Source organism: Aplidium turbinatum, chromosome 10 (genome assembly GCF_918807975.1).
Source record: "Aplidium turbinatum chromosome 10, kaAplTurb1.1, whole genome shotgun sequence".
Lineage (NCBI taxonomy): Eukaryota > Metazoa > Chordata > Ascidiacea > Aplousobranchia > Polyclinidae > Aplidium > Aplidium turbinatum.
In genome coordinates, this window is record NC_137481.1 from 8,689,018 (window position 1) to 8,712,535 (window position 23,518).

A 23,518-nucleotide genomic window follows, 5' to 3' on the forward strand; every position below is an offset into this window, starting at 1 on the left:
TCCGCTAGGTGCCGCTCAATGGAAAGCTGTCTTTTCATGTGCTGCTCAAGCACCCGAGAGTCGAAGTCTAATCCAGGGGCGCCGGAAGCGGGGGGGCAGGGGGGGCAATGGTGCCCTTTTAAAGTCATGTAAGCTACTACACATTTTGCAATATAACAATTTCTGCTATTCGCTTTTAGCCTAATTATAATCCTTCATTTTTGCCTCAAAATAATATTTAGGCCTACGGCACAAAATTTTGCAACACAGTACAGGCCTTAAAACTCGTTTTTTTTCCGGCAGCCATCGTGGCCTACCGGGAGCTCCTTCTCGGCGGCCAAATCTGCGTGCTTGGAGACCAAAATACAAAATAAAAATAACGATAGCACAAGTAAATAGAATTAAACTTGCAACAATGCAAAAATGATTACTTAGCGTTGTTGAAGTCTGGGCCTGGGCGACGTCCTACAATAGAATCGTTGCACCACGCAATAACTGCTTAATCGGGATTGTAATCCAGTACTGCGGGACTATCAAACGACACTCGCACGAGTGTCTCCAATGTGGCTGATTTTAAAGAAGTTCGCCACTCCCCTAGAATTCTTTTTAGCAACGAAAAACAACTTTCGACATGTGTTGACGATGACAGCAAGGTAATAAAATAAGTATTTTAATGATATGAAGGACATTACTAAAAGAAGCATAATTTTTGCATAATATGATCAAAAAATGTTTTCCCCTCGGATGTCAACTAACCTAGTTCTCCTTTTTAACAACGATTCAATGTCCGACAACATCTAATCGACATAAAAACGACAATATTGCCAGCCGATGTAAATTAGCAATTCGGATTAAGACTTTGTTAAAATAAACGTCGGGAATTACAAACAAGACTTACAGCGCTGGTGATCGCAGATGGATATATTCCATCAATATTCCCGCACAATGCAACAGTGGCGATTATGACGCGCTGACATAATTTTGCGCCACTCTTTGATACTACATATTTTCCACAGTTAATCCACGATCATTCTATTGCGAAATTAAATAATTGGCTAGAAGAGACCGGCAGCCAAACTTGGCCGATTGAGGAGGTAGCACCGGCGGTCATTCAAGCACTACTTAGCGGCCATGGCTGCAGGCTGCTTTAAGGCTTGACAGTAGGTTACATCATGATAAACATAGCATAATGCCCTTCTTTGTATACCGGACACAAGTAGGCTATCATTACTCAATACATAGTGAGTTAATAGATTAGCATTATCGCTATGTCTTATCTTAAAACTTGAAAAAAATTGGCCTTTTAGTAAACAAAAGTGCCCTTTTTTCGTAATCTTGCCCCCCCAGTCAAAAATCGCTCCGGCGCCCCTGGCCTAATCACTTGATATTGGCATTGCCATATCTTTGTAATAAGTCGAAGGTTTAACGTTTAAACTGAGCTCTCTGAGCAGTCTTTTAAGTGTTTGGTTAACACAAGACTTGCTTAAGTGCAAGTTGCAACAGAGTTTAACTTCTTGAAGTGACAGAACTTCTCTTGTCTGCAAACATTGAAACAATGCAAAAAAGTAAGCTTTGCTCGGTGAGCTAAATGGCATCACGCAATGTGCAAAAAGTTTAAAACCAACCCAGTTTACTGCGAGAGATAAACTCCTTGTTGCTAGTGGGTGATGAAGCCCACACAGCTTTAATAAAAGCCATGATAAATGAAAGTTAACAGTGAAACAACGTTACAGAGATGAGAAAAGTAAACAACAGACCAATAGGGAGCATGTTTGGTCAGTCTGCTTCAAAACATTTTTACAATAGGCTTTTTCAACTAGTGATTCTCAAAGTATCAACGGATCTAAAAAGCTAGTTTTTGTTGCACAGATTGTGTAAAAGGAACCATAGAAAAGTTTAGCATGCCTCTGTGTTGTTGACTGCAAAGAATATGTTTTTTATAAAATGCAGTCAACTTTTTCAGAAGTCATATAATAAAGTCTTTTACTCAGCTGGCAAGTCAGGGCTAGTAGAAATAAGATCCTCATGTTATTTCTGTGTATTGTTTTGGACAATAAACCACTCCAAGCGTATTGAGATGGGACAATCCTATTGTTCTGATTGAAAACGCTCAGGCACAAAATAATACAATCTGATATTCACGAGCTATACTGGAAAGAAAGTTAGTTTTTGAAATGCGTTGCTGTTGAAGCTTTAGTTGAAAAACATGGCTGTTTGAAACAAAACGTTTCATTATTGAGGCTTTTGATTAAAAAAAATGGAAGTATGTCGTTTCGACACAAAGTTGCTTGTGTTTCGAAGTAAACTTCTTAAAAATGTTTTTTTTTTTTGCAAACGGTCTTACGCTGGTCCTATCAAATCAGATTGAATTATTTAACACTAAGGGTACTATAGAATATGATTGGCAAATAGAGTTATTTTTTACCTTTTACCTTTCATAACAGAAAACTGACAAAAAAACTGCTTCAGCTAAGTAAAATCAAAATCAGCTAAGCAGAACCTACTTATCAATAGTGATATCATAATTAATTTGTTACGTCACTTGAATATAACTGTGATATAAATCGTTGCCATGACAATTTTGCAAGGGAACAAAAAATGAACAAAAAAATGGCATAATGGTTGAATCGAATACTGGTAAGTCAAACTATTTGATTATACTGTAAATATTCTAGAATCTAGTGCTTCTAACTGTTTACCGATAGAACAGCTTGTCTGTGTTGGTTGTATGCTGTTCAAACAAACCTTATTTTACGTGTTTGTCTCAGCCTTGAGGCCAAGGTAACAATTGGCGATGGATAAAGCTAGGAATAATTTTCGTCGAGAGAAACATATTATACTTGCACTGAACTTTAATTTTTAATACACATGATCACATTTCAAAAATAATTCAATGTTTTTTATCAATCTTCCAAATTCTTTGCAAGAATATTGAAACAATTTAAAAAAAACAAATAAATCGGTTTTCGCAAGAGTCAATCCAACCATGAACAGCTAAAAAGTAATTTCGATTTGGTCGTTGTCAGATCATCTTTAGTGAAACTTATTTCAATTGGATCAAAATTAAAGAACCAGTGAAAATTTTATTTGAATAAGATTAAATAAAGATAATCCAACTGCTGGCAGACCGAAATCTTTTTTTATATCTGTTTATGACTGAGCTGAGTCGTGTGAAAAGTATTCGTTTGTATTACCGTACCGTACCAGATATGTAACCGAGTCATAGCCTATACAATATACATATCAAGCATTGTTGTTGGTTTGACATCTGTCAAAAGATATTTCTTTCATTTTCTTGATGAAAGACACTTGCACATAAAATTTTAAATATACGTATATATAATTTCCCGCTTTTCTACTTCATATAATGCATTATCTTTCTTAGCAAAGCATCTGTGTTTGAAACGTTCTTCTGGTTAATCATTGGCATCTGTCATAAATTCCATTCTGTGTTTAGTGTTTACTCAAATGTAAAGCAAAGAATTGGTTTCATGTGACCAGCTTTCGGCGGTTTTCCAACAACAAATAATTTTTTCAATACGAGTTAGATTGTGTTCGTTTATGACAGCGATAGCTTTATCAGCCTCTTGTTGCCTCATCAGGTTGGGAAGATGAGTATTTTAGCGATCTTTCCATCGAACCTACAGTCTTTACTGATTGGTGTGAAATATCTTTGAGCTCTGAAGAAGGGCAAGACTTGAGAGGAACATTAAGATTTAGAAAAGACAGCAGAAGTTCAGAAGAAATGCCTTGTGTAACGGCAAAAAATCAAATGGAAATTTCACCGAACTCCATAAAACACCGCCAAGGTAAGTGATCTACAGGGTTAGATCAGCAGTTTTCAAATCGTGATTGTGGGATCTCATAAGACGCCAGGGCAAGTTGCCAAGTGGGCTACACCGCAAAATCTTTGTAGGTTTACTGCTTTCGATGAATCAAAGATAGATTATGTTTTATTGTTTGAACTACTTCAATACTTGTTTGATATCACAACCCAACTCGTAAATTTCGTCCTTTTCATGATTTAAAGCGTTGAATCGATGTAACAAGGACTGGCTTAGCCAGTTGAGAAATGTGCTTGTAGCTAAAAGCCTACACGAGTATTAACGCATAAGAATACGATGCACAAGCATCATTTTGTAGTTGTTAGTTGTTTTTTGCACTGTTTTCTTGTCGCTATTACAGTTTCACTTGGTATGGATCTCGAGCGTTTTGTCCACTATGAAAGGCGCGCAACTAAATTATTTCGTAATGCAACGTTTGAACAAAATAAGATCATCTTTCACCAATGGTATCGAGGCAACCTTTTTCAACAGACGTTGATTCCCAAGTATTTTGCTTTGCGTTGATTTGACGTATATGTCTGATGTTGTGACAGAAAAAACTTTCGTCTTTGTGAAAGGTTGGTTCTAGGTCTCCTTCAATTAAACCGTTGGATCGTTTCTCAGCTGCTGATCAATACTCACAAATGATTTTCGAGATGAGTGAGTTATTCCCAAGGTTATGTTTAAATATTACCCTAACTTTAATCTAATTGTAACAGACGTTGATTAGATATAAAGGTATACTAATTAACTGATTGACTTGCAGAGTGTTTTCAAAACAGCGAAGACAAACCCCAAGAGTCCTTAGCTTATCATCTAGGTATGATGGTTGTGCAGAAAGCAGCCACCGTCGTCAACAATGTTGCTGATGGGGGCAAAAGGAATAGAGATGTCATCAAGCAACTTCGATCAGATTTAGAGAGCGTGACACAGAGACATGAAGAACTTCAGAAAGAGTTCGAGAATTCAAAGGTAGCCTAAAAACTTTTTTAAAAACATATTGTAACTTAGAGTAAATAGAGTTTACTTTGTAACTCAAACATAAAACAACAAATGACAGTTCAAGGTTAAAATATTAGCTAACATGAGGTTTTGGGAGGCCTCCTCTCTCACAAAATGTTCGTAATTACTTCCAAAACCTCCGAATAAGTTCTGCTTCATCAACAATTGCGTAGAACATTAAAATAGAGTAGGCTACTATACGTTTTTAAGTTTGAAAGTGTTCTGTATTTTGTTAATTCTTGAAAGAACATGATCTTTTCTAATTAGAGAATCGTGTGCTAAATGCTTGACAAGCTCAAGCACATCTGATAGCAACCCACTCAATAAAAAAGCAAATAAATGTCTTCACGATGTTTTTTATGATTTGATTTCAGCAATGGATTGTGTACTATGAAAAACTAAAAGGTGCCATGGAAAATCAAGTGGTTGAAATAAGTGAAAGATTTACTGAGCAAAACAAGTCGATGCAAGAAAATTTGTTGGTAGATTGCATTTCAAATTCTTAAACTGATTAGCTTTGCTAAAGTGTGCAATAGTTTAATAGTGTTAATTTTGTGATGCAAAGATAATGTTATATTTTTATTTTTCCATGCTATGATTGTATTGTAGATACTGTTTTGTGGTTGTGGACCTTGATCCATTGCCTACGTATCATGTGAACATGCTTTTCCAATAATTTTGCTGACATCCAACTTCTTGAGCTTCCTACTTGTGACGTAGCCAACCAATGAAGTAAACAAAAACCTTTTGGAAACATAAGGCAAACAATTTAAATAATGTGTTGCCAAAAGCATTGCATTTTAACTCAAACATAATCAATATTTGATTTTTGATTTCAACTAATCGAATGCTTTTTTTTCAGAAATCAGAAAGAGAAGTTGAACGTTGTAGACGTGAAGTGCATAACGCGTCCATAGTGAAGAAAAATATGGACACAGAATTAAAAGATGCACGGCGTGCGATTGAAGATCTCACGTTTCAGGTAAGCTAAAGAACTTTAGACCTATAGCAAATTAATAGCGCATTGAACATTTTTTTTTCAAAAGTCGTTTGCATGTATAGAAAGATAAACTTCATTTTAACATGGTTTCAACCACTTTTCTTTTTTTCGAATAGCGGAGAAAATGAGTACCACAGGATCCCGTACGCCTTTACCACCGTCCTCAGATTTTGACGAAGAGTATCCAACTGACATTGTTTTATTTGACCTTTTCTTCGCTTGTCACCTAATGTGGAGCCAAGATGTTTTGGGCTACTAGAGTGTTTACTTTTACATTTTTCAAAATCTCTTGAAAGATTGCTGTAGTCTCATCGTTCTTTTCTCTTTGTAGGTAGAAGAAGCACATAAGCAATCTCTTCATCCTAAACTTTTATCATCGAGCCAGTCAACGCAAACACTCGAGGTAGGTAGTCAAGGCTTGTGTTCAATTATATTGAAAAGTTTACATTATTTCAATTTTGTTAAGGAAGCATATTTGTAGAAATTATTGCAAAGAAAACTTTTTTTTCTGATATTGTTGTGAAAGCAATTTTGTGTTGGTTGTTTATTACACAAATTCTTTCTCAACTAGTTTTGTTTAAAAGAATCAAAAATACTTGTTGCGTTCAAAAAACGTATTGTTGGAACCAAAACCCTTCAATTGTTTGCTACGACCGTCAAATTTACGCAGCATAATGAAGTCGTATAGCAAAAATGCCTGTGTTTTGTAGGAGAGGGAGACACCAAAAGAAATCTCATTGCTTAATTGCAACTCAACACAGAAAACTGTGGTAAGTTGATAGCAATAAGTTTAATCCTGTACTCAAAATGCTTGGCAGTGCTTCATAAAGCACATTTATGGTAACAGGTTAGCCTTGTAGTAAGTATAGCGCATTTTATTCTAAATTTAAAATACAAGTCGATTTTTACCTTTCAATTTGTTTAATGATTTTAGTCCAGATGGAAATAATTAAATTCTTGAACCTTAACCACGGCTGGTTAGACAAACTTTAAAAAGAACATCAACCCTTGGTAAATTACTATGTAACTCTCGTGCACAAAACAGAGATCCTGCAATAAAAAAATGGCAAGCTATTTATAACTAAACTTGCAGATATTTTAGTGATATAAAATTATAGGAAAATGGTACTAAGCAGGGTAGTTCAATAATGATGGTATTCATCATCATCATCATCAAGTGCCGTCTCCGATCCGAAGGTTGGCTGTCATTTTCTTCCACAAGTCACGTTCTTCCGCTACTCTACCGTATTCGGTTCCACAAAATAATCGATCTCTCAAAGTTTTCAGTATATCTTGTAGAATTATTCTCTGAACAGGCAGCTCAAATCATTTACAGTTATTAGCTTGTGCTACTCTTCTGTCAGCATCAAACTAACAAACTTTGTTTTTAACGTTTTTGCCGCTGTGCTTTTCAGATAAACAACGATGCTTGTACAAATACACCACCATTGTCCAACCCTCCTCACCAGCAAAACTCGACAGCTGTGTTACGTTACAAACAACGACAACTTTGTGATGCAACAAAGGCATTGCAAATTGCACATGCGCGTGGTGATAAATTACGTCAGCAACTGCTCACATCAGCCGAAGCAATGAAATCTCAAACCTACCAGATGAAAACATGCAGAGCAGCATTAGAAGCAGCATTGAACGAATCGTACAATTTAAAACAGTTGTTGAAAGAAGAAAAGAAAAAGCATCAAGATGCTGAAATGAGTTTGCAAGAAGAAGTCAGAAAACATCAATCGACCACGACAGAACTAGAAGAACAAAAGTCGCTGGTATGTAAGATCAAAACTGACACAACTGCAAATGAAAACAAGCTACTTCAACAGCATGAAAGAATGTGCATAGAAGTGGCAAGAACTGACCGGTTGCTTCAAGAGAATATCATACATCGAATCGTAGATGAACTTGTCTCCAATGCCACAAACGCAGCTTTCCAAACACGCTTGCACAGGATATTTCTTGATCGAGAAAAAGTTTTGAAAAATGAGTCCCGTAAAAATTCTGATCGTTTAAAGCTCTCTGATTTCACTTTGGTCAAACTGCAAAAACAAGTGAAGCTGTTAGAAGAGCAACTGAAGCAGAAAGAAGAAGATTTGACTCAATACAAGTCACAGATCTGCGCTTTGTTGAAAGAGGCTGACGGTCAGAGAGCTTTCGAAGTAGAAACAGAAAAAAAGGAAAGAAATCTACAAAAGGCGATTTCCGCTTCCGAGAAGAAGTTTTCTAATCTAAAAGAGAGACTAGAAAAAGTCTTAAATGAGAAATCAGTAAAGATTTCTCAAATTTGTTGTCAGATTAAAACATTGAAAAGCGAAAATCTGGAGCTTAAATTAAGTACCAACCCGAAACAAGACTTAAAATCTTTTTCGACACAAACGGATTTGCTTGGATCTGATGTCAGCAGAATGCGGAGAGATGTTAAAGCAGCTGGAACTAATGCTCAGGAACTATCCCATCACTTTCAAATCACAAAAGAAGAAAACCTGAAGTTACGCAAGGAATTAATTCAAATAAAGTCTGAGCTGAAGGAAAACCAAGTTCAGTTCACTCAAACGAAAAACGTAAATCAGAATCTTCGAAGTGCATTAGAAAGTGAAAGACAGAATTTGTACCAAAAAGAGTATTTTCGGTCTCAAGCTGAAGACGAATGCAACAGATTAAACTGGACATGTCGAAAACAATACGCAGAGCTTTCTAGGTTACAACAAGAAAATGCGCAACTGCGAAAAAGTCGTTCTCCTGGTCAAACTCAATATATGGATTCTAAAGTAGGCCTATCTTCCCAACCTGTCACAGACAAGGTTTTAGCGTACCAATCCGAAAAGGTTGAACACAATCGTGAAGTTTTGCTAGCTCATGTTTATGAGCAAGGAGATGCTAATGAAAGTCGAAGAAGTTCTCTATCTCGACTGGACACAATTCCAGAATCTGACGAAATATCAGCAGTGTCAAATAATTGCAAGCCAATGGTTCAAGCCAAAACAGAGAAGACTCACATTATTGGAAGCACAGCAGATGAGAAGAACTATGCATTGTCCAGTGATTCTCATGAAGATGATGTTGATGCAAGTACTGTTTCCCTAACTGAATCTAGTATTTGTGATAAGACTAACCTACTTACTTCCTCAAAGACAAAACAAGCGCATGGACTCAAAACGCGTTCAAAAGAGGCTTTGAAAGATGTCGCTGAAAAAGTCGTTCCTTTGTTTCCTATTTGGAGAAGAGACAAAGCAATAAACTCCAATCTAAGGGGTGCATCAACTGCCTCCACATCTTATGATTCGCTTCTTGAAGTCAGCGGAATGAAAGATGACAATAACGAATTTTTTTCGGGCTTTCAAAGTTCTTTGGATGCGATTGCTCCTCGTCAAATCGGAATTCCCATGTCAGACGAAGCTTTTCAGCGACTTTTAAATGATTCTTCAACAACTGATTGTCACAGTCATACAGAGCAGTCACACGACGACGGTTATTCGACATCTTCCAATTCAGTGCTGGATGAAACGCAACAACAGCAGTACCTGATTTGGGAAAATGTGGAACCGGCTGATTCGCGTAAAGTAGAACCACTATGTGACTCTTCCCAAGTCAGCAATACGGAATGTGAAAGCTTGTCAAAAACTGACAATGATGAAGAAGATGATCGTCATTATTTCGTCACATATGCAGGCGTTACATTTGACCTGGCCAATTTTTCTATGGCTCGAATGCGGGAAATCACCTCATCCTGCGAAGCAACTTCCACCCCAGAAGGTGTAAACGCGTTTTTTGAATTTTTAGCGGTTCAAGTTGCAGGACTTGATCAGGACCCGTACTGGTGTAAGCATCACAACTTAGGACGGCCTGATGATTGGCTAAGCCTTAAAAACTGTTACCTGTGATCGTATGATCTTAAATTATATTTTTATCATTATCTTTACCAGTTTATGAAGATGTTCATCTTGTTGGACATTGTTTTGCTTTTTCTAGAGTAGTTGCGTCTAGGCCTAAATACTGCACTTACATACTTCTTGTTCATTTTATTAAGGCAAAATTTATAATAAACGTTGATGTATTGAAGTTTTGGATGATTAATCCGATGTATTAGAGTTTTTATATGCTAAATGCGCACAGTCATTCGTCTTCTGCAAGGAGCAGAGGTCTGAGTGTATTTGATAAGATAAGTTGGCTAATTTCGACAACTTGAAGTGGATGATGTGACAACAACAGACCCTGGGTCGGAAAGACTCAAACAACGGCAACTAATCTGTCCTTATTACTTTATTGTAAAATCCTTGCCATGGTCTTTACAAGCAAGCTAATCAATCTAAACTGCCTGCTGTCACATGCCATCTGGATTTTTACGAAAGTTGACTCTTTTGTCCTACGGTAATCACTCCCACGATGCTCATGATGTCGATTTGACACCAATCCAGAGCACGTGGGTGGGTCTTGGCAATATAGTTAATGGCATGGTTAAAAAGGCACACTAAAACTTTTTGCGTTCCTTTTAGTTGTTGAAAAAACAAAAACGTTATCTAATTTTGATGTAGACTACTTTTTGTCATATTTTTTTCTCTGTGAGATTAAAGGAGTAGGCTATCTTGTTTTACATCGGCAATATCCAGAGACCTTTGAAAGTTAAACAAAAACTGAAGCAAATCACAGGAATTACGCGTCTTTATTGTCGGTTACACAGAATAACATCAGAAATATTGCGAAGGTTGGACGAAGACAAAATGTCATTCTTTCCTGCAGATAAAAAAAAGAAGGCATTGTGTCGCCTATCTTCGAATTGGCTGTGCAAGTTCTTCGATTCTTGGAGAACATATTGCTTTCATAGCTTTCGGGCTGACCAAGAACGCATCGGGATTAAACTGAACATGATCCATTGGCGCCCTAAATATGCAAAATAATAATTAATCTCGACAATATGTAGTCTACTGCAACCAACAGCACCGCATATAGGCCTGCCTTGATGTAATAAAATGCAGACGTTTTCGACTATGTGTGTAGCCTTCGGTAATAATTTAAAAGTGATTCACATTGCATTGAGCATATAGATTTAACATATAACATATAATGTATTAACATATATTAACATTAACTACACCCACGACCTGCCAACCACGGTCTCCGCAAAATACGCTTATGCGGACGATCTGGCAATTCTCCACTCCACAAAGTCGTGGGAAAATTTAGAAGACACCTTGAGCCAGGACATGCAAACCATCTCAGCTTATCTCCAGAACTGGCGACTGAAACTCAGCGAAACCAAAACTGTGGCGGCAGCTTTCCACCTACACAATCGGGAAGCTGATCGTGAGCTACATGTCCACAACAACGGAAAACCTCTGTCCTTCTGCCCCGAGCCAAGGTACCTTGGGGTGACACTAGACAGATCGCTCACATACCGCCACCATTTGGTGTCACTGCGCAAGAAACTGACATCCCGCGCTGCATTACTGAAGCGCCTGGCAGGCTCTAGCTGGGGGGCGAGGGCTGACACTTTGCGAATAGCAGCCTTAGCCCTTGTCTACTCTTCAGCAGAGTACTGTGCACCTGTCTGGTGCCGCAGTGCTCACTGCCACAACATCGACACTGCCATAAACAGCGCCCTGCGCACAGTGACCGGATGCCTGCGTCCCACACCATTGGACAATCTCCCCATTCTCGCTGGCATCTAACCTGCTGAGCTTCGTCGCGAAGAAGCCACTCTGTCCCTCGGTCGACGGGCACTGGAGCCTAATCATCTTCTCCACCACAAGATCTCTGCCTTCCCAAACGGGCACCCCCGCCGACTGAAATCAAGACACCCATTCGTGCCAGCCGCTCAACTTCTGATCAACGAAGCTGATGAACAAGACATCTCTGCGGCTACTTGGGCGGACCATAAATGGAATTCTGAATGGAGGTCAAGCACCACCAGACTCCATTCATTCATCCCCGACGCCGACACACGCCCAATCGGCCTGACACTACAGAGACAGGCGTGGGTGCGCCTCAACCGTCTCCGTACGGGCGTCGGCCTTTTCCGCTCAACCATGCACCAATGGGGAGTGGCTTCTTCCTCCTCCTGTGAATGTGGTGCCGAGGAACAGACCGCAGACCACATCATCAATGACTGTACCATCTTCAAGCCACCTAACGGAGTGGAAGGTCTGCGCGTCATGGATGATGAAACTAAAGACTGGCTGCTCTCTAGCAGCCTTCCAGTGTAGTCCGGGAACATCGTGAATCTGGGGTGGTAAAAGGATAGACCCTCGGCCCCAGAAGCTCAGACGACGACGACGACGACGACGACGAACATATAACATAGATTTAACATATATTTTAACATATAGATTTAAAATGGATAGAAGAATAAACGCTTTATGTATACCATGGTATAAATGAGTATTTACAAAATTTCTAGATTTTACAGCATGATAAACAAATCCAGGAATTTGTTGCTTGAATTTGTCTACTTATCCCAGACAGCATATCAACCGTTTTTTACATTGATTCAACGTCTGCACACGAATCGATGTAAAAAGCGGTTGATTTGCTGTCTGGGATGGTTGATCAATGTTACTGTTGATCTACAGGCCCATTTCTTGTGTTCGATACCTTATCTCTACTGACTCAAAGTGTACAAAGCAAAAACAAAAATAGTTCTTTAGGTGGCACTCTGCAGCAAGAAGTAATTAAAACTTGCCTGATGATCGGCTTGGCGAGTTCTTCACTTCTCGGTGTGGCAATTCCTCTTTTTGCCAACCGGGACACTGGCCACTGCACAGGTCTGTTCGCGACGTATCCTTCGGCATGAGTTTTATATTTGGCTAGCTCTAAAATTCGTGGAGATGCGGTCGCGGCTCGTGCAGGTTGGCTGACCTGAACAATATAATCAATATCTTAAAAATACCTTCAAATCAAATTCAAAACCCAAAAAATAAAAAGTGATCAGCACCTTTATACTGTTTTAAGAATGCAAAGTTTGATAGAAAGATCATTAATTACATTATGATTTTACAGAAATAATTTCAATATTGAGACATTATAGTACATTAAAAAAAGCAAATTTGTCGGCTTACTTTCCAAATGGAATTTTCTGGTGATCGTGAATCAATAAAAACACCATCATTGCCAGTCTTTGGCCTTGCAAGTTCAGATATTCTTTCTGAAGTTGCTGCTCGCAAAGCGATTGGATTTATTAGGGTTTCCACCTGCAAACCAACCAGTACAATAAACATATAGTACACTGTGTTGTGCTTAGTGCTGTAGATTTAAATAAAAATGAAGCATTTTAAGAAGTAATCTTTAATGACCTTCTTCGAAATCGCATAAACCCATCCTACTAAACAGTATTCAAAATTTGGATCAAAAGCACGAAAGTCCTGCTACAACTCTGTATTATCTAACTTGATTGACTTCGGGTTCAGACCCGTCAAAGTATCTCTGGATTTATAACCCCAACAGCAACCTCAAAAAACATTTATATTTGCGATAACATGCGAAAAAACTTTGATAGAAGTTAGATAATTTGGTTTGTTGCAGACCACGAAATAGATTTTTGAAGCCAAGTTACACAACTAGATTTAGCATTATTCTGATTATATTCAATTACAACAGGGGTTTTCAACCTGGGGATCGCAATCCCTGTGGAGGTCACGAGCCGTTTTTTTGAAGGGTCGCAAGGCGCCTGAAAATTCAGTGCATTGTTTTCAATTGTTTTTTGCCAGAAAAGATTCAAAACTGTGTTTTTTTCAATGGACCATTCCTCGACCTGAGATTATTCTCTTGTTCAAGCTTTCAGAGGTTACAAGGTTTTAACAATAGGAAAGCATTCGATATTTTTCACTAAGTTCTTGTGGGCTACGTTGCTTTATGCAAACTAAAACCAGTAACCACGCTATAGCACAAAAAGCAAGATTATTAGAATCCTCTGCAAAGTATATATTTCTCAGTATTGTTTCCAATGGCATTGAAAAAATATAGTGTCGGCTATTTTGTTTGAAAGTTCTTTCAGCAACAGGTGCATGCATTGACAAACTTACAGTAGGCCTAATAGTTAAAAATATGCAGCACCAACCATCTCACTGAAACTGATTTGAATAAATCCATAAAGGATTGCAATAAATTAAACCGCCGAAAATGTAGATTATTTTTATTACTTTTATCTCCTGTAATCTAACTAAGCTTAATAGAAAATGGAAATAACAATCGGAAGAAATGTAATAAAAGCCATAATAACATCGCAAAAAACGTTTTTTGCTTTTAGAAGTTTACATTGGAACAGAAAAACTAAACATAACTGGATGTCGTCATGAACCAAATTTGGCTAAATTTTGCAGTAAATACGCTTTTGTTAAATATTTTTATGGGAAGTCGCGAGGCTACTTTGATTGCTCTGAGGGGGTCGCGGTGGAAAAAACGCTGAAAACCCTGAATTACAGCCTATATTTTATTACCGTGCATAAAATATTAAAAAAAGAAAAAGTAAAAGAACTTTTTTTGTTGAAATCATGAAAAAGAGTTTTAAAAGTCATGTAGTTTTCATTTCGTGAGAGCTACATGTGCTTGATCTAATATGTTTGTTTTCACTTACTGCATATCGTACAGAAAATTAACTCGAAAGTTTTGTTTTTCATACAGCCCTCATGGGCAAACTAAATTTGCGCTGTAAGTTATATAGGCTACTCATTGGTAAAGTGCTATAGAGCAAACCATCAATTAGCCTACACAACCTTCTATCTTAGTTTGAAACCCGAGAGTCTCATTGGTACCGGGCCCAAATTGTCCTCTCAACGGTCCTGGTTACTGGCGACATAAAGTAGGTTATAATGCATTTGATAATGGCATAAAAGAAATGTAAATTTTTTTTAGGGATTTAACGACCTTCGAGATCATAGACTACTACTGAAAAAAGTCAAACTTTTGAAATTTTGTCATAAAGCTAATTAGTTCTCAATAGAAAAATTGTTACTTCATTGCCTGCTTGTTTTCCCAACTATGGCTCCATTGAAACAAAAATGCTTAATTTGTATGGCATGAAATTTATCCTAAACCATTTAGCACTAGGCTATTTAGTTTTGCATTAAAGGATTTACTCACTACTCGATTAGGTTGATAGTCCCTGTGTGGTTCTCTTGGTTTCGCCAGTTGAGCTGTTCTTGGTCTTTCAGTACATTCTTTTGCTCCTTTGTGTACACTCCATATGGAAGATACACGACCACAGCTATACTGATGTTCATGTCTGGGAAAAATAACGTTTTCCAACATAAACTTGAACTGAAACTAAGTGATTTAAATATACAGTTTTGCTGCAGTCGTGAAGGGTTGCATCATCTTAACAATACTGGTGTTATCTCTAAACATAGTTTTCTTTAGGGGTAACATGGTAGGCTTATTCTTCTATCTACTGTGGCTTATATTTCTTTTGCTGAAAAATAGGACATCCAAAAAGGGGATTATCCGCTGTGTCATTAGCACTATCACGCCTCCATTATAACAGGCGATTGTTGAATCCTCGTTGGTACATATTATTTATGTTGTAATCATTATTTCCAATAAAAATAAATAAAATACAGGAAAACTATATGATTTATTGTCTTTGTAAAGCATTTCTTAGCATGGTGAAAGTTCCAGCTGTCTCAAGGCACTGTTAAATTGAATGGAATATCATCTGCGTAGAGTTTGTTAGTCCGAGGTATCGCATTTCTTGAGTCACGCTTGGTAAGCGTAAAGTCATTTTTAACTCATATTTTAAAGCTTTTCTTCTCTCAATTTACACATACAGGCAGTTACTTGTTCAGTAGGCTAGTATACATTAAAGAAAGGCTATTTTTCCCTTGGTAGCTGATTTGTGTGATGTGATGTCAAACTTCTTAACATTTCATATGCTGGCAACTGTTGCATTATCAATATAGAAACAGCCATTTTAACTCTAAAAAGCAATCATTTGAAAAATGTTAATTTAAATTAGGCCTACCTACCTATGCTCTTTATATCGGTGGTGGGTGTTCTTGGGTGTTGCCAATCTTATAATGCGCTCTGTCGGTGCAGCTTTTATGGCAACTTTACTAACCTCCCATATTCCTGATGTTCGGCCAGCGCTGTATACAAACTCCGGAAGATTGACCTTGGAACAAAAGATTTAGGATGGAAACATTTTGGAAGTACGACACCGATACTCAATTAAGCTTCGGTAAAGTACCAACCCAGACAGCCGTTTTATTTGGTCCAGATCTGATAAAGATCAGGTCAGATTTGTACCAGATCTGGTAAAAATCTGGACCAGAAAATATAGTTATCTTGGAACCTAAGCCCGCTAAGCTACACACTACGCAGCTGCAGTTTATCACTATTGTTTAAGTCCAACTCGGCAGCAGTGGCCGAGTGGTTAGCGCATTGGGCTCGCAGTCGAGAGCCTACGCCCTACATGTTCGACTCCAGCCACCCGCACATGCTGTTGTTTCTCTGGGCAAGAAACGTTACGATAATTGCCTCTACCCAGTGGTCGATTTCGAGTAATGGGTAGTACCAAATTTAAGTCATAAGTAGAGCAGACAACCGGAAACAGACATTGCAGTCGGCTGCAGCGTGGGTCGGTGTACGTCCGAAGGCGTACACCGATGCATAGCGCTCAAGTCCGCTTTCCCGCAATGCAGGATAAAGATAATAAAACAAAAACAATTCAACAAAATTTCTAAAAGCTGTAAAGTCGCTTATTGTTTTTAGTTTCTTTAGAAAAGAATCATTTAATCTTTTTGAGAGACTCGCTAATCTTTCATTATACATTGGATCTGCAGATGAACGATGGTTTGCGCTCGACTTTTATGCTGAAGATTTCAGTTCGATTCTAAGTTGCACATGCAGTGATAATTCAGCAACAGACCAGGTAAATTGTAAAAGAGCTGATCTATACATGGCGCCATCCATTCATGACAAGAGTTAATAAAAAAGTATTTGTAAAAGTAACGTACTTTGTTGGCTTCATGTTGAAAGTTCTTCTTTGCGGTAGCCAGTTGCATAAGCCGCTGTGTCGGTCTTGCTTTGAGCGTAGCTTCGGAAACTGGCCACATCATGTCTTGGTCTCCCCAATACATTTTGGGGCTAAAAATGAAAAACGTGTTAATGAATTGGTCTTGGAAACAAATTGAAAAAAAAAATGAATCAAAACTGTGAACTATTTTACGTAATGTTTGACAGACTTAATCTAGTGTCATGTATAAATGTTACCAAACAAGGTCTGATGACAAAGATAGCTTTATCTTTAATGATTCATAGAGATTTGTTAGAAAGTTTGTCTTGTTGAACCATTAGCATACGAAATCAAGTAACTTAATCAGATTTAACATACTTAAGTTTATTACAACATTTATAGAAAATAAAACAAACTATGTTGAAATAAATTTCGAGGTTTGTTTAAAAAAAGTTTTTATTCTTAAGAAACCCAGCCCCCACTCTTGCTGTTACGTTTTTTTGTTTTAATCGGTTTTTATTTAAATGCGTGAAGGTCTAAAACAAATCTGACAAAAAAAGTTTGCAAATACAGAATTAACCAAAGCAATCGTCTTTTAAAAATAGATTAATGTTCTTATGTTTGTTTATCTTCTTTGAATATTCATTAGCCTGCTTTCATACTCGATGACTAACGCGAATATATTTTCATGTAGCACAAGAAAAGATTGTCTATTGAGAGTTATCATTCACTTATACAACACAAGTTAGTAAGTTACACTTGGGTTGTGTAATGATGAGAAATATTTTAACTTGGGACTATATCGTTGAAGGGATTGTGTAATTATGCATTGACATTTGGACAATCACTTTTGTGGGTTGGTAGTGAGCAGTGAGCACATTGAAATTATAGAATGTTGAATCATGTACAGACAACACAATTATATTTGATCAAAGATTTTACTCTGCAAAGCTACCCACTACTGCTTTGGTCACAGTAGATGATCGATAGTACACCCTTTGTCAACAATTTCTTTCTAAATTGATCTACATGTAACTTAACTTAGCTTCTATCTTTTTCTAGACCTTTGCCATGTTCATTATTTCATTGCTGTGGTATTCAGAAATACAAACTGATGAGAAACAAAAACATTTTAGACAAAATCATAGCATAGCACAAACAGAGTGAGACACATTTCCATAATGAAGTTTTAAAACAGCATTAGATACTAACCCAAAACTTGTCATCCATATTTTTTTATCTTCCTTTGGTTGAGAAAGGTTTTCCGCTCGTTGTTTGGAATACCCCCGAGACCTTGATCTTCTGCGCACAAAATTCAAACAAACACATCTAGTTTTATTTTATTTAGGCATTTTTCTTGATCCTGATACTGGGATTAGCTGTCTTCTTATAATCTCATAAATTTGAATGGAATTAGAAACCTTAGAATTTGAAATTTTTTATCGAAGTAAAAACATTATCCAAACAACATCAGACAAAGCCCATAGTTTTTCTCAACTCTTTTTCAATAAATTCAGTAATCGCTTTTGTAATGACACTTAACAGCACTTTCTTAATAAGCGTTTGACGGAAAACATGATTATAGCCTATTAAACTGTTCAAAACATTTTTTTGTCAAAACGAAGCGAATTTCAAGACAAAACAAATAAATTTTGCGTTGAACCACAATGTTCGAACAATTGGAAGTAAGACCACTCAGCATACGATAACTCAATAAGTGCTTTTTTAGCTAAAAATAAGATCAGGTGTGATGGGAGTATCCAAACATTTTGAAAGGATAAGTATTTAAGTAATGTATTTATTTCTAATAGGTTTAGTGAGTTGTCTATGGTCCACGAATGCAGTCTGTCTTGAAGAAAGGCATAAAGTTTTCTGTGAACATACACATACAGTTCAAGCAATGCTGTGGGTTATCATAGTAAGTGACCCTCTTTGAATGGACCATAGCCTTGTTTTAACATTACAGTCCAGTAAACTCATCATGATCAAACGCCAGAATGCTTCCAAACAACAGAATTAAGTTAAAAAAAGGTGAAAAAGCACTACTGTGCTTGCAACACCATTATTATTATTATTATCCCAATATCTTATCCCAAGAGTCTGAAACTTAATTCATTTCCCTTACCTGTGAATGGTTGGTAAAATGTTGGTATCATATGAAACGGAACCTGAAAAACATCAATGAAATTATTTTAAACATTTCAAGTTTGCGATTACAAGCTATTCGCTATCAAGCTTGGTTTTATACGAATATGAGTTTCAACAACAAACTAACACAATGTAGCAAATTAGGTTCATGCTGCTTTTACGAGACCAATCATATTGACCACTCAATGAATAGTTTCTAGGCTATAGCTTATACCTTAAGGCTTACAGCAAAATTTCCTAACGCTGAGAAGTTAGTAAGAAAAGTTTGATAACTAGAACTAAGCTGAATATTTTCAATGCGATAAAATTGTGTGACTCAAGAAATCAAACCATTGAACATTGATCTAAGTTGACACTTGCGATGCACTAGAGTCCGCAGGACAGTATTTCAGTCTTTTTTCACACAGATTCAACTTCTTCATACGTTGAATATAAACAAATTATAAAACAACTGATTTACTGACTGCAGTCGCCACAAGTTGGGTTGTGAACTCCACTCCCCTTGGTACGTGTGTGACGTCACGGAAATATATCAACAATTATATTAGTTGTTGATATTGATTTTACTATTGTGGCATCACGCACGCGCGAGTTCACAACCCAAGGGGGTTACACCTGTGTTACGATAGAGCTTTAGCATTTTTTATGGTAGCTTAAGGATGGTGAGTGTCAAAATGACACAAAGTGCACCACTGCAGTATCGGTAGCTAATATACCAGCTCACCTTGAATATCTAGCATCTTGGATGTGTGAGTAGTGCTGCATCCAACGTTAAATAATAAACTTTTGTACTTTAATGATTGTATGCAACATATTCAGCATACACGAAACCAAGAATTACCTTCCTGATAGTGATATAATAAGCTAGTTGCAAGAAAAAAAATTACGCTTTGTAGTACTGTATTGAGTGCAATGCACTACTGCAACGAGTTTTGCAACAACGACTACAAGTTGGCATTCGTATCAGAGAATCTGAGACCTGAGATCCTGAGAATCTGCTGAAGTTTCTCCGCAGGCGAGTGTAGCAAGAATTGACAGCGATTGATATAATTGTTTTGTCCCATTAGGCTGAGATCAGTATCGCATCACTAATTCGTGCCACAGACTCTCGTCTCAAATGCTTCACCGACAATCTCAATGGCTATAGCTTGAAGGCTTGCGATTAGCTAAATGCAATGCTTTCTGTGCAGCTTTGACCCGACTGTCAGGTAGATCCCTCCTTCTACATAACCCTCTGCATGTTGGTTACATAGTATGTAAAAGTACATGTCGCTACTTTCAGTGGTATTTGCAATAAAAAAATATAGGGTTCGGTGAGGTGTATGTACTAGTAGAAAAGAAATGGCATTTCATCCTACTTTTATGCTTTAGTGACGGCAGAACTTTTTAAATCTTTACAATGTTCAGATCAAACTCAGCAAAAAGGACAAACACAGCAACACACAAAGCATAAATGGGAATAATGGAGCCTGTGCCTGAGTTTAAAATGCAACGCTGACCTTAGTTGATGAATTTAACTTGCATAAAAAAGTAACAAATACGGTATACTGTATTTAACAAATAATTTTTTATGTTTTTACTACTTGCCTTGTTATTGTAATTTCATCTGAGCTCGCCTTTCTTGCTGTTTTAAAATTGCTTTGTTATGATCTGCAAATTGGAAAGTTATTTTTGCATATTGTTCCTGACATTTTGTTCTTTCTTACAGTTAGACTGCGCTAGCATATTTGTTTGAATTGAACCTTTAGTTTATCTCACTACATGCTCAACCCACAGTGTGTTACTTTTTGGCGGGCACTTGCTGTCATATTTTATGTCTTCTGACGTATTGAAACGAATCGATATTTTGTTTGAACCAAAGCATTGTTTATAATGTAAACGCTAATGAAAAGTAGATATGTCAAAGTTGGCATCAAATCTCAACCTAAACAGTTTAAATGGCTCACAGTGGACACGATTTGAAACACAAGACTTTGATAGCAACCACCTTCGCAACGAACCAACGAACAAAAGCTTGTTCTAAGCGCATAATATTTCCTCTTTGAAAATTAAGCAAACGTTCAGCAACGTTGAGAATACGTTAAAACGTTTATGTAGATTGATTTAAAGAGACTCTGAGTGCCATCAACTGCAAAAATTTCACAATGGGAGTTTAAAATAATAAGCGCAATGGAGCTTGGAGGAGGGCCTGAAAGCTTGTCAAAAATTCCGCAAGCACTTCATTTCATCTTGTCTGCCTCTTTTTCTCAGTAATTGTTTACGGTTTATACTGAAACAATGTTCGCCCCCCACTGACCGCATAGTGCAGGCACCTCATGTTTCGCACAACACGGTCGCGACATAATTTCAATTAATCTACTATCATGGAGTGAATAAGTTCAAAACCTATTTTGTTTTCTGTAGCAAAGTTAGAGGTCTGACTCTGACGTAACAAATGGGAATTGCATTATACAATCCATAATAATGGCTCTTATTCGTTGATGGCTTTGTGAGAAGCCTTAAATATGTTCATTCCATAATTACAATAAGTAGGTTACGTCTTGATACAAGTAATTTAAAAATATGAAACTTTGAATCTGCTGATGCGAATTTGGAAAGATCGTTCAAGAATAGATCAGGGGTGCCCAGGTGCAACCCACGCCTGTATGTAAGCCGCAGTTCGCTGGTCTCTTCTAATCCGTTCCAAACCTAAAAAAAACTTAGCACACAAAAATGGATGCTATGTTGTCAACCAGGTGAGAAGAAGTTTTTATGATTACCTAACGCATTGTAAAGCTACGTATTTATGCAAAACAAAACAACTAATAAAAGGTTAGAGACAATCTAAATTGCAACGTAATCTGGTCGTATACTTCGTTTTGTGCTTTCTAACATACATCATTTGAAAGAAATATCAAGGTATTTCTTTTACATTTATCACCTAACAAGATTTTCTTCTCCTTGATGTTTAGAATCATCAGTGCATCTTTTCGATGACAATCAACCTGAAGATGAAAATCCTGAAAGTTTGGATTCGGATTTGTGCATCCGCTGGTCTCCTGTTATTCTTTGTCATCTTGGGATGCAGTGTGTTGTCAATCTAAGTAATGAACGGTTTTGAACATACGCGAACAAGACACTAATTAATTTTGGTGCGGCTACAATTTAAAAGTCGTACAGACCCATGCAGCAAATCAGTCGTTTTTTTTTTCTTGAATCAACGTCTGCAGACGTAGGCAAATCACTCCCACGTTAAAAAGTTGCCTTGTTCTGTAAAGTCGCTGCCTGAAACCAAATGCGTAAGTCTGAGTTCTTTGTTGTTTCTACGGTATAAGCAAAAACAAACTTTCCTCACGTCATTATTCACGACACATTACAATAACTCCATGGCCATCTGAAAATGGAGTCTAGTTTGGTAACCACCATTCAGACTGAAATTGACTTTATCCTCGGACTGGAAAAGCTTCTTGCAGAGCTTAATCCTGGTAATTTCGCATGCTTGTAGTCTGTAGAGGCTTTGAATCACTGACGCAGGCCGGTCACCGAGATTGACAGAGACAAGTTTCCGATTGTTGAAGTCTTGTTGTCCGGAATTATTCCATCCACCAGACGCCGCTGAGTGGCAAGCAGTCCTTAACGTGCGTTGCTGAAGCGCACGCCGAGAGTCGAACTAGCGCCGCCTGATCTTGAAGCTTTTAAAATACTCATTTTAATCTTTCTCACTGTTTGATGAAGTTATTACAGGTTATATTGCTTGCTGAAAATGTGATGTTCAAAAGATTTTATTAAGATTGTTAGCAATAGTCGGCAAAATCTGTAAAAATCAGTAAAATATGACAAATCACAGCGTATGTTCAAATAGCCGCGGACACGGTAATACATGGAAATTTGTTAAAACAGAAAGAACCTGGAAAGCAACAACGAGAACGCGGCAGATGCAATGCGGAGGGCTCATCCATAGACAAGTGTATCCGGAGATAATAGCATTACGAGGCACGATAATGATGCAACAAAAACATAACAAAGATCAACAACGAACAACAAGTTTAAAGCATAGTCTGAATAAATGCTCCACAGACATAACTGCAGAAACCAATAACTATAGCCCACTCAATACGCATGTCAAATGACCGAGAAGCTTTTAAGACCATAAAGTTACAAAAATAACCATCTTTTTTTTCAAAGAACACAGTAGCCTAATTTTCAACAGATTCACCTCTAGCCTACTATTGAATGGAGAACACATTTCAAAAAAGTGTTAAATTTATGTTTTCTTGTCTCAGCTTTGATTTTATGGCATGGCATTAACTTTTTCGCTCTTTAAAAGATGTTTTAAAAACACAAACGGATAAAACACAACAAAAACGTTTTGCTTTTGTATTGTTGAACAATGTAACCCCTGAAATAGTATAATCAAACATCTCATTAATTATGTTTATTACAAGTTTGTGATATTGTAAAACAGTTACTTCTCTCCTAAATTTTAAGAATCAAATAACGAATACAAAATATATTTTGCAATATATAATGATTACATCGATGTTTGATTAACAATGTATAAACAGGTTGTCTTGCAATATATTGATAAAAAATAATTTAACACTAATATGCAAAATCTGCGATGCACGAGACAAA

At 37.2% G+C, this 23,518-nt stretch overlaps 2 protein-coding genes across 3 annotated transcripts; one reads left to right on the forward strand and one right to left on the reverse strand.

The window, feature by feature from the left end:
- The first annotated feature begins 2,480 nt into the window (after nt 1-2,480).
- On the forward strand, nt 2,481-9,873 carry LOC145778634 (uncharacterized). The gene is made up of 8 exons (XM_082590165.1): nt 2,481-2,616; nt 3,582-3,788; nt 4,570-4,775; nt 5,180-5,287; nt 5,668-5,787; nt 6,137-6,208; nt 6,516-6,575; nt 7,221-9,873. The coding sequence occupies exons 1-8, from the start codon at nt 2,598-2,600 to the stop codon at nt 9,693-9,695; spliced, it is 3,267 nt and encodes a 1,088-aa protein (XP_082446291.1). The 5' UTR covers nt 2,481-2,597; the 3' UTR covers nt 9,696-9,873.
- A 582-nt stretch (nt 9,874-10,455) lies between these two features.
- Nucleotides 10,456-19,768, reverse strand: LOC145778740 (sperm microtubule associated protein 2-like). 2 transcript variants are annotated; one of them, XM_082590301.1, is made up of 9 exons: nt 19,629-19,768; nt 18,882-18,924; nt 17,969-18,055; nt 16,758-16,887; nt 15,768-15,913; nt 14,887-15,028; nt 12,867-12,998; nt 12,491-12,666; nt 10,456-10,692 (listed from the first exon to the last, which is right to left on the reverse strand). In XM_082590301.1, the coding sequence occupies exons 1-9, from the start codon at nt 19,642-19,644 to the stop codon at nt 10,578-10,580; spliced, it is 987 nt and encodes a 328-aa protein (XP_082446427.1). In that variant the 5' UTR covers nt 19,645-19,768; the 3' UTR covers nt 10,456-10,577. The 2 variants fall into 2 exon arrangements, with proteins under 2 accessions (XP_082446427.1, XP_082446426.1); XM_082590300.1 differs by having other exon boundaries at nt 17,969-18,058.
- Nucleotides 19,769-23,518: the final 3,750 nt, after the last annotated feature.